General features: G+C 42.1%; 2 protein-coding genes across 2 annotated transcripts in view; one reads left to right on the top strand and one right to left on the bottom strand.

The window, feature by feature from the left end:
• The window catches only part of poc1a (POC1 centriolar protein A), a gene marked incomplete at its 3' end in the record, with an annotated part of 36,393 nt that extends 25,764 nt beyond the window's left edge, over nucleotides 1-10,629 (bottom strand). Inside the window, exons 1-9 of the mRNA XM_083972189.1 lie at nucleotides 10,446-10,629; nucleotides 7,839-7,923; nucleotides 7,507-7,678; nucleotides 7,121-7,300; nucleotides 6,680-6,787; nucleotides 6,128-6,243; nucleotides 4,644-4,777; nucleotides 318-386; nucleotides 4-138 (exon numbers count right to left, since the gene is read on the bottom strand). Of these exons, the coding sequence (XP_083828315.1) occupies nucleotides 4-138; nucleotides 318-386; nucleotides 4,644-4,777; nucleotides 6,128-6,243; nucleotides 6,680-6,787; nucleotides 7,121-7,300; nucleotides 7,507-7,678; nucleotides 7,839-7,923; nucleotides 10,446-10,460 (1,014 nt within the window). The 5' untranslated portion in view covers nucleotides 10,461-10,629. The remainder of the gene's footprint in view (nucleotides 1-3; nucleotides 139-317; nucleotides 387-4,643; nucleotides 4,778-6,127; nucleotides 6,244-6,679; nucleotides 6,788-7,120; nucleotides 7,301-7,506; nucleotides 7,679-7,838; nucleotides 7,924-10,445) is intronic.
• On the top strand, nucleotides 8,706-9,320 carry b9d2 (B9 domain containing 2). The gene has a single exon (XM_083971016.1). The coding sequence runs from the start codon at nucleotides 8,775-8,777 to the stop codon at nucleotides 9,300-9,302; it is 528 nt and encodes a 175-aa protein (XP_083827142.1). The 5' UTR covers nucleotides 8,706-8,774; the 3' UTR covers nucleotides 9,303-9,320.
• Nucleotides 10,630-10,857: the final 228 nt, after the last annotated feature.

Below are 10,857 nucleotides of genomic sequence, written 5' to 3' on the forward strand. Positions count from 1 at the left end.
TACCTGTCTGCGGAGCACAGATGGATTCAAGTTAGAGGGGAGGTGAACCACGGAGCTGGATGGTGGTGCCGCTTTATGTTGTAGCCTGACAGTGTCACCACACTCACTGCCATCAAAGTTGCTCTTCCACACCATCACCTGTGGGGTGAATATAAATTGTTTTTTATTCTAAAATACCACACCAAAGTGAAATGACCAACACGCATATCAACAAATACTAAAATGTAGTACATCAATAGTTTTGCTTTCTTGTTTAATTCATTTCAGTCATTTGGTTATATGTGGTTGAGTGTTTTAGGATCATTTGTGGTCATCACCTGTTCATCAGAGCCTCCAGACGCAAAATACTCTCCTGTCCTAGAGAAGGCCACGGAGGTCACTGGACCCTGGAGGGAGGGAGGGACACAGAGTTGAAGGTGATGGAAGAGTGAAATCACATCCCAGTTGTGTATCATCTGTCTGACTAACACAAGCATCCTGCACTGCTTAACTGTAAACTGTTTGCCCAAGTTCAATAATCAAAGCAAAATTAGTATCATTACAGACAGGTGACTTGCACAGTGTTGTCAGCAAATCGGAATGTAATGTAATGTACTACAAACAATAAGTCAAATGACTGGTGAGTTGAGTTACATATGCATTGTATTGCTTTGTTGTGTTTTGTTTTTGTTTTATACTTTGTCTATTGTACTTGTTTTTACAAGACCAGAATAAACCAACTGAATAAAAATAATAATAATAATGAGTATCTAATGTAAAAAAAAAAAAAAAAAAATGAAACAATCCCTGCAAAAGTGGTGCTATCTATGAAAGGATTCATTCATTTTCACATCATACACATAGTAACTTTAGGTATGAATAATTAAAAAGTCTTCCTCTGCCAAGCAACTTACACTTACAAAGGGACTAGTGCAAAGTGTAGGTGTTCACGCAAAACATACAAGAAAGTAAAGCACTCCAGGATTCAACTACACACAGAACACAGAGCTGCAGCAGCTGCAGTGGCTGCATGAGCGCTGCTTCAGAGCAGAGAGGAAGAACTGAAGTACGGCAAACTGGAATTTCATCCAGGTGTGACACTGTAGAGTTAATGAATTAATTACAACAGATCCGTGCACAGACTTGCATTATCAGAACGACTCTATTTTAAACCATCTGGGAAGTGGAATTTGCTCAGAACAGAAGCTCTTGGATGTTTGTGTGGGTGTGTGGAGGAGGAGGGTGAGTGGGTGTGCGGGACTGTGGGAGAGCAATCAATAACGGAAAGCGGAGATTCAGGTGAGGTGAGGTCACACATGGTCGGAGCCAAAAAGGATCACCTGGGGGATGTGAGGAGCTTGGCACGCCGTGTGCATGTGGCTGAGTGTGTGCGTGCTTGAACCTGCAGTGCAGACAGGATCCAGCTTTTTTTTTTTTTAAAACACAGAAATCACGCTCTCTCTCTCTCTCTTGGTTTGTTCTTTCCTCTACCTCACAACGCAGAACGGGGTCAACGGTTACTGCCTGAGCTCTCTGACTGTGTTCAAAAGAGGAGATGAAGGAGAGAGCAAACAAAGGAAGGGGAAAAAGAGGCGGACAGGGACGCTGCTGGGAAGGGAAAAAAAGGAGCCGTGTCCTGTGGCTGGCACCCAGACAGCCTGGTTTGGGTGAGGAATGGTTTCCCAGAAGCACCTGAGAGAAGCAGACAGTGTCACTATGGCAACGCGACGGCCTGACAGACAGCATGTTCTGTCTCTACTCTGACTAATGCCTGCTGCCAGGCTGGCACTCGCCATGTCCACACACACACACACACACACACACACACACACACACACACACACACACACACACACACACACACACACACACACACACACACACACACACACACACACACACACACACACACACACACACACACACACACACACACACACACACACACACACACACACACACACACACACACACACACACACACACACACACACCTGACACTAAATGGCACATTTTATGTACTGATAAATGAACATGGATTGCAGAAACCAGACGTAGTTCAATAAACTTATGACTACACCACCGCTGCTTAACAGTGGTGGTTAGAAATACTTTATATTCATCATTGACACACTTAAAGTGCAGTTTGTTTGACTGGGTGGATTTCCACAAGTATAAAGCACTTGAGCACCAGCAACACATTTGTAGTGCCAGTGTTAGGTATTAGCCAGTACTCTATATTCTATAGTGCTATAGGCTACTGTAAAGGTACTAGACTTGGTATTTTGAATAAATTAGGTAAATGTATTAGAGCTGAAACAATCAGTAAATTCACTGATAAGTTGATTGAAAATTTTGATAATAATACGTTTAAAGAAATAAAATGGCCGAACCGAATAACAATAGTGCGAATTAATTATCTTAAGAAATTTATATTATTAATATTATCTAAATAAAAAATATTTTAGTTTTTTGACCAGAAGTCTAATATATTTTCAGATGTCATCTCTGGCTATGTAAAGTTGGAATGGGTGTTTCGCTTTTTTTTTTATTATTTGACATTTTATACACTACACTAGTTTGTTCATCATCATACAAAGGGGAAACGTTTATATTGATTTGTGTTCTTGTGAATCCTGTGTATGTTCAACTTGTTTCATAGCACAGGCCTGGTGTCATGTTTATCCTGGCCTGCTCTGAGAAACAGAGAAACACTTACATGCACATTTCGTGCTATGAGCCAAAAATACGCCCTGCAGAGTTTACTTTGTTTCACACCACAATGTATTGTATGCATCTTCCTTATTAAAAAAAGATGTGCAGCAAATGATAATATCCATGGTTCAAATTGTTCACAAATTGGTCTCACTTGCTATGAATCTGTTTCTGCTTTGCCATTATCGGTGCACTGCAGTGTATTTATTAGTATGACTATGTTACCACAACCACCAGACGCTAATGATTGAAATGGCATAAAACCACTGGTAGGACTTTGTATCCTGTCACCATGCACCATATGTGAATGAAAACATTGCTGTACAAGCTTCTTAATGACACTTGGTATGTTTTATTGTTGTGCCTCGTTTTTCATTTCTAACTTCTCACATGAAAACATGTCCCACCATTCAACCGCTTTCAAGCAGGTCACAACTTGTCCACCAGAGCGTTTTGGAGTTGTTGGGTTTGATGAGTTTGATGAGGGAAACCAAGAAATCCCATTAGCCTCCGTAGCTCTGAGCAGCTCGAGGCTCTGCCCCACCATTCTAAAAATAGCTTGCACCGACAATTACAGGTAACGAACCTACTCCTAAACTATAGGGATTTTGGCAATGGGCCAATTTGCCAAAATGTTGAACTATCCCTTTAAAATTTGGAACATCACTAGCATCTCATCTAATTCATGAGGTCTTTAAAAGCTATAGTGAAGTTGAAGACTTGCTAGAATACACTGTGAAAGTCAACTGTTAGACAGAGAAACAGAAACATTTTAACCTGAGCCAGGTAAGGTCTTCCTGGGGCTCACCAAACTACACATTTGTCAGATCTGACAGCAAAACACACCTCTGAAACCCTGAGTGTTTTCATATACACTTCATGCACACAGGCCAACACACAAACACAGCAAAACATACAAGGAGACACGTAAACATACATAAAAATAACAGATTGGGGTCTCTCCCATCTCTAGCTATGCGATTGGAGAGACAATTAACACCCTATGAGCTCCCAGCACCAACAGATTGGCAGAATCATCATGGAGCCAAAAAGAACAACAACAGAAAACGGAGACAGTGCAGGAGATGACAAATTTGGAGGTGTGAAGAGAGAAGGGTGAAAAAAAGAGGGGTTTTGTTTTTGTCCTTGACAAAGAGGAGAGTCTTGGCACATAGACTGGGAGCAGCACAGGTCACACCGACAAAAAAGGCAAGAATGAGAGACGGGCAACGTGTACAGAAGGATTGATAAACAGACGGACCACATGTGGTACTGGCAAGCCGCTGATTTCCACAACTAGCCAGCAAGCCAGTTCATCAGCTGTTCAAGCAAACCGATACAGTCAGCGAGCCGTCCGGCCAACTATAGTCCAGCCGGCCAAAATGTGAGTGCATCAGATGTAGGAGAAATAGAGAGGGGGGGGAAATGGAAAAGAAAAGCAGGGCAGCGATGGTGGCAACACTACAACACCACCAAGAACACATGAGGCCACGGAGAGAGGCGTGTTAAAGTCAGAGAAAAAGGACGGGACGGAAACAGAGAGGAGGATAAAGAGAAGAAGAGGAGGAGAGGATCCAGAGGAACGGAGGCAGAAACACACTTCTGTTTCCTTCCAACAACCCTGAGATGAGTCATCATGAGTGGGCTGCCCGCTCGCCTGGCAAGTACTAAAATACACCACATACAAAAAAAGGCATCATATGCACACACTCACACACATACACACTTCAGAGAATCAAACATGCACAAAGGAGATGTCAAACACACTCACACATTACTGTCCACACACACACTAGAACTCTAGAACAACAGAGCAGACTGCAGACATGACCTACTGTGATCATGAGCGGGTAAACTGCGCAGTCAAGCCTGCAGGACATTTAAACGGTATTGGTGTGTGTGTGCATTAGTGTCCATGTGTGTGTGTGTGTGTGTGTGTGTGTGTCTACCTGGTGTCCATGCAGTGTATACAGTAGTTTGCCCTCTACAAGGTCCAGTATCTTCACTGTGGAGTCGCTGGACGCAGTGATGAGGAAATTACCGGCCATGTGGAAAGACAAGCTGTTCACCACACCACTGTGGACTGGAAAACAAACACACACACATATGGTAAAAAAAAAAAACTTCAAATAATTCAACATAGGGGATCACAGCAATGATAATAACAATGATTATTACCAGGGCTGCAAGGGCTTTTTCATTATCAGTTAATCTGCAACAGTATACATTGTTGGACAGCATCTTGCTCAAGAGCACTTCAGCAGGACTGATGCTTGCTGCTGGTATGGATACCCTGGTCCCACTGCTGCAAATCACCCTGCCCCGGTTACTGTGTGATTTATCGTCAGGTTTACGTTAGCATATATCATGACGTCAAGTATAGCAACCTATAGCAAGCAATCGAAACTTCCCCAGACCTGAAATTATACGAACATGTGGTGAATGGGTTCTTGATGGAGACAAATGAGGACAGCAGCAGACATTCAACAAGCAACATGGTCCCTCTGCTGGCTACAAGATGCAATGACACATTCTCATCCAGCTAAGGTTCATGCAAGGATACAGAGCAGGAGAAACATACCCATAACACAAAGCCATGTGAAATAACAGCTAAAAGATTACCCATCCTGTACCATACTGACTACTGACTGTACATAACCATTAAAGAAACATTATTTAGATTTACCTATCGCAAGGTTTATTTCTTAAATTATCTAACATTGATCTGCAAATGCAGAGCTCTTATCAGTAAGATTTCTGCATTTTAACTACAATTTAACACTTAAGGTTGGTAAAACAGGTATTTAAGTAGAGCATGTGAAGTGCAGCACTGTGGAGAGGTGGGGAGAGCAGAGCAGAGGAGAAGAGAGGAAATGCTTTTATCTTCATGCTCAGTCTGCTCAGACAGATGTGATTATCCATTATTAGATCTCACAGCTTAAATCCATTTAACAGAGCTGATTAGGACAATCAGACTGAGTACCAGACTAACAAAAAGGCATCAACATTTGCTTTATTGAATATGCAAGAAATCATGAATCTTTATTTGCACTTTAATCACAAGCTTTAAATCTTAATGTTATCTTGGTGTTGTCTCAGTTATTTGTTGGAAACCTCAGCTGTATTTTCTACTATGTTTAAGGTAAGGCTTTCTAAAGCTGGTGAGAGCGGATGGCAGCCCTTCTTCTATTAGCCCTCTTTGAAGCCCAGGAAAAGCGGCATACATCCAAAACAAATATATTTGGGATTGGCTAAATAAAATTAAAAATGTAGCAAATGTGTGTCTTCAAGGTCCCTGCGGTCCTCTTTCATTAAAGCAGATAATACATTTGCATTAAAGCCACAAGTAGGCATTGATTGAATGCTAATTTCTGTCGCAGATTAATTCATTGTGAGCACTGTAACCTTAACACATTTTCTGAGATGACCTTACCTTGATAGTGTTGTAGCATCTTATGGGATCTGATGTCCCACACCTTCACAGAGTTGTCAGTGCTGGCAGCAGCAATGCAAGTTCCACTGGGATGGAAATCCACATAGTTTGCATATCTTCAGAGAAAGGAGAAAGAAATTTAGTCCAGTGAGGCATGTAGTCTTATCAGTGTTTTTACAGTGCTTAAGTGAATGTTTACTATATAAAAATCTCTAAATGTTTTTATACAATTCAACTAAAACAAGAATAGCTCATTCTGTAGGTGTACCGTGCCTTTATCAGTAGATTTTGAAAGAGAACACAACATGATTATGAGGCCTGTCACCTTTTTAGTCTGACTGCAATTATAATTTAAAAAAAAAACACCAACCATGACATACAGTACAGTTTAAAATTATTATATTGCTCACTAAACCTCATGCCACTAAACCAAAAACAGTACATTACTGACAGTCACAGAACATAAGAACATAATGCTATAAATCCTATAGTTTTACAAAAATAGAATTAGAGTGCATCTCTTTGGTTGCTTTCTTTCTCCCACACACTCACCCGGCATGTTCACAGAACGAATGAATACAGTCCCTGCTGTTCTTGTCCCACAGCTTTATGGTCTTATCATCACTGGATGACACAATCAAACGATCATCTGGGGAAAACCTGCAAAGAAATACATTTTTGTAAATCAAAATTTCCAATGGAAAACTGTCCATAACCTAAGTCTTCAACTACTGTACAGTTTTGTAAATTGGCATGTTGCAAAGCAATTTATACATGTATAGAGTATAGGGAAATGTGATGCAATAAAGCAAAAGAATAAGCCCAAATATCCCCTGTAGCAATTAATATCTAACGTGTGAAATGTCTGTGTGTGTGTGTGTGTGTGTGTGTGTGTGTGTGTGTGTGTGTGTGTGTGTGTGTGTGTGTGTGTGTGTGTGTGTGTGTGTGTGTGTGTGTGTGTGTGTGTGTGTGTGTGTGTGTGTGTGATCATACCTAGCACAGCGGACCCAGTTGGTGTGTTGGTTGAAAGAATACAGGAACTTTTGCCTGTGGACCATCCACATTTTGATGGTCTTGTCATCAGAGGCTGTGACCAGAGTTTGTCCATCACCAGAGAAGTTTACGCTGCGCACAGTAGCTGTGTGAGCTCTAAAAACTGTTGACTCAGCTTTCCTGGACACACATGCAAACACCAAGATAAAAATTAAAGTTTAAGAGAACAATCAAAACCAGTGGGTGTTCTGCAATCTGTACCTTCCTCCGTACTGGCAGGAGCACCAGATAAACTGAATTCAGCAAAACTGTTTACTTTTGTTGCTTTTATGAGTCAGCACCATTGACCTATGTGGGGGCTTTGTAACAGATAACAGGTAACTTACATGCTGGGCACCCAAAGGCGTACAGTCTTGTCTCTAGAAGCGGAGGCCACCAGGTGGCCAGAGGGAGAAAAGTGAACAGAGGTGACAGCATCTTTGTGTCCATCAAAGCGATACGCTCGCATCTGAGGTTTCATATTCCAGATCATCACACAGGAGTCCATGGAGCCTGTGGCTGATGGAGGAGGAGGAGGAGGAGGAGGAGGAGGAGGAGGAGGAGGAGGAGGAACAAGGGATTGAATAAAAACACACAATCAAAGACAAAATCAACCACAGCGACATAGTTGTGACAGTCAGACAAACACAAAGACAGAGAAGAAAGCAGTAATAGTTACCAAGCTGTTTCATGTTGCAGCTGAAGTCCACACTTGTCACAGTGTCCCTGTGACCCTTGAAATGTCTCTCAAGGGTTGGATCAGACTGCATGGACAAAGAGACAGTGAGACTTTGGCAGAGGTAACATACAGTATTTAAGCCAAGAAAATCTAGGTTTCAAAAATACAACCATGTTTTATCATATTCTACAATTTATCTGATATTTTGAAGTGAGAGGAAACAAATAGAAAATTCTAGCACAGAAAAGTAATATGAACTTTTGTTAATGTACTGTTATTTCATAATTCATTTACTGAAGATAAACAAAATGCTATTGTAAATATGCCATTGTCTACAACAGGTTTGGTTAAAGTTGGAAGCACCGTGGCGCTGTTTCCCCGTTAACTTGCTCTGGGCTCCAAAGATAAACTCCTAGGACACAGACAAATTAACACACATTTTGAGTTAAGCAGTGATGTTGTCCAACCATTCTCTGCGTTTGATTAAGAGGAATTAACACTAAGTGAGGTCGTATTTTGTGTCCACTCCACGGGTTGATTCTTATTAAAGATGTAAAACAAAAAGGAAACAAAACACTGAGATAAAGTGTAGGGCCCTGTGTTTTGTCTGTGAGGCACTAATGCTTAATATGAGCCATGATCAATGATCTATTCTCCACTAATCAAATTAGCTCTTTTTCGAAATATTTATACGGTACATGATGGACTTTGGTTTTTAATATATTTAAAATGCGGGATGTACCGGCAGCCTGACAGGAAGTACCGCCTGACAGGCGAATCGCAGGGCATACCACGGCAGGCAAAGAACGGCAGGCTGTGTTACCAAGGAGACGAGAGCTGAGGCGCTAATCACAGCTAGCAGCTAAAGCAGCCGTTAACCTCGGAGGTAGAGGACTCCCGGTGCCGCATGTATTTGGACAAGGGGGCATTTGTGACATGGCAGAGCTGCATATTATCGGGCAGATCGTCGGGGCCAGTGGTTTCCCGCAGAACAGCCTGTTTTGCAAATGGGGAGTCCATACGGGAGGAGCATGGCGGCTCCTGTCCGGGCTGAAGGAGGGTCAGACCCAGGTGGACATACCCCAGATCGGAGACATGGCGTACTGGAGTCACCCCATCGATCTGCACTACGCGACCAAGGGCCTCCAAGGCTGGCCCAAGCTTCATCTCCAAGTGTGGCACCAGGACTCTTTCGGGCGCTGCCAGTTGTACGGTTACGGATACTGCCACGTCCCGTCAAGCCCCGGACATCACCGGATAAGCTGTGTGACTTGGAGGCCGCTGGGCTCCTGGCAGGAGCAGTTTACGCAAATGTTCGTCGGCGGAGGACCGCAGCTCCGCAGCCCGGACCTCATATATAGCGGGGCGGACAGATACAGACTGCAAACCGAAGCCATGGGCACCGTGGAGCTGGAGCTGGGCATTATTATGAGACACTTTGACAAACATGGCGTCGAGAGTTAATGCTGATATGAAGGGGAAAGTTGTGATGGATTGTGTGTTGTGTAAGCAGAGGTCTTTCTTGTTTTAATTCAACGCTTTGTACTTTTTCTAAGTCGCTTTTGTGTCTTTTTATATTCTACATTATGTAAATAAAATTTAAAAAGTATCCCAAGGAAGTTGGTTTCACGTTGGTGTCATTTCCAGAGCAAACCAATGAAGAAATCAAATCTGATCAAAGAGTAGGTTGGTCGATTAATGGCTCTATGCACAGCTCCACTACGTCCTGAACTTAATGCTGCTCCTTTCCTGTTTTACATTATTGGACAAACTGATTAATCCAGGTGTGTCCGTGTAGTCACAATGGTCAGACACACCTGGATTAATCAGTTTGTCCAATAATGTAAGACAGGAAACAAAGGAGCAGCATTAAGTTCAGGACGTAGTGCTGTGCATGGAGCCCATTGATTGACGATGTTGATTATACGCCAGGTATCATTGATGAAATACTCATTTCACTCCAGCCCACACCATACTTCTCAAATATTGCTCAGATCGATTTTATGGATGTTTGCTCTTATCAAACAGGATTACTATAAAATCCGTGGAGAAGGTTATGTCCTACACATGATGACACCCAATCAGCAAACGAGAAATACAAGTGAGACTTGGCTCAAAACAAAAGCAATTTGCTGCAGTGATGCAATGTAGTTAATTTTACGTCATTTCACGTGCATCCTTCACAAGCTATGATCATTACACGTATGTTAACACAAACATTGCAAGATCAATGTCACAGAGAAGTAGTTATTTGCTTTGACACCATATGAAAAAAAGCATGCAAAGATTTTTAACATCACATCATGCTTATGTCTGTGACAGGTGTTTGCTCACTGGCCTCAAAAGGAGTTGAGTAACCTCTATCCTTCACAGTTATAATATTACCCACACAAAACAGAAGTCATAACTTGATAAAACGCTGGTTTCAAGCCACATAGAACAACAGTAACACTGTTACAGGTCGTGCTTTGATTGGTTTGGTTGAAATTAATTAAACAGCAGAAAATGACAAACTGGTGGCAGTGGAGTGGTCACTGAGACTCCCAGTACGAGACGCACTTCAGCCCCGTGGTCTCCAAGTAACAAGTGGCATACAGATAGACTTACCAATACAGAAGTCATCTTTCCTGATGTTCTAGACAAACACCCGGTGAGAGGGTGACTTTTTCTTATCGTAGCAACCGAAATATGATGGCAGTCCTCCTTCTTCAGTACGACGAATGAGAATAACGATAGTGCCTTAGCTAGCTAGCCGGTCGGCTAATGCTACTTTACAGTTAGCTGGTAGCTGCTGACAACAACAAAGTTCAGTTTACGCGCCGCGATTGGGCGCTGAGCATTAGTTAGACTTCTTAAAGGGAAAGTAGCACTGTTAACTTTCGTGTCGAAAAAACAAACGATGTCACACTCATTAGTTTAGCACAGGTTTGGTAACATAAAGTGATATATAGCCACAAAACAAAAATAATTTATCAATTAATCCATCTATAATCAAGTGAAGTTATCGGTGCAGGTCAGT

This window comes from Trachurus trachurus (genome assembly GCF_905171665.1).
Source record: "Trachurus trachurus genome assembly, chromosome: 5".
Taxonomy (NCBI): domain Eukaryota; kingdom Metazoa; phylum Chordata; class Actinopteri; order Carangiformes; family Carangidae; genus Trachurus; species Trachurus trachurus.

Excerpts from the sequence above, each read along its gene's own strand:
- b9d2 (XM_083971016.1), top strand. The coding sequence starts at position 8,775 with ATGGCAGAGCTGCATATTATCGGGCAGATCGTCGGGGCCAGTGGTTTC.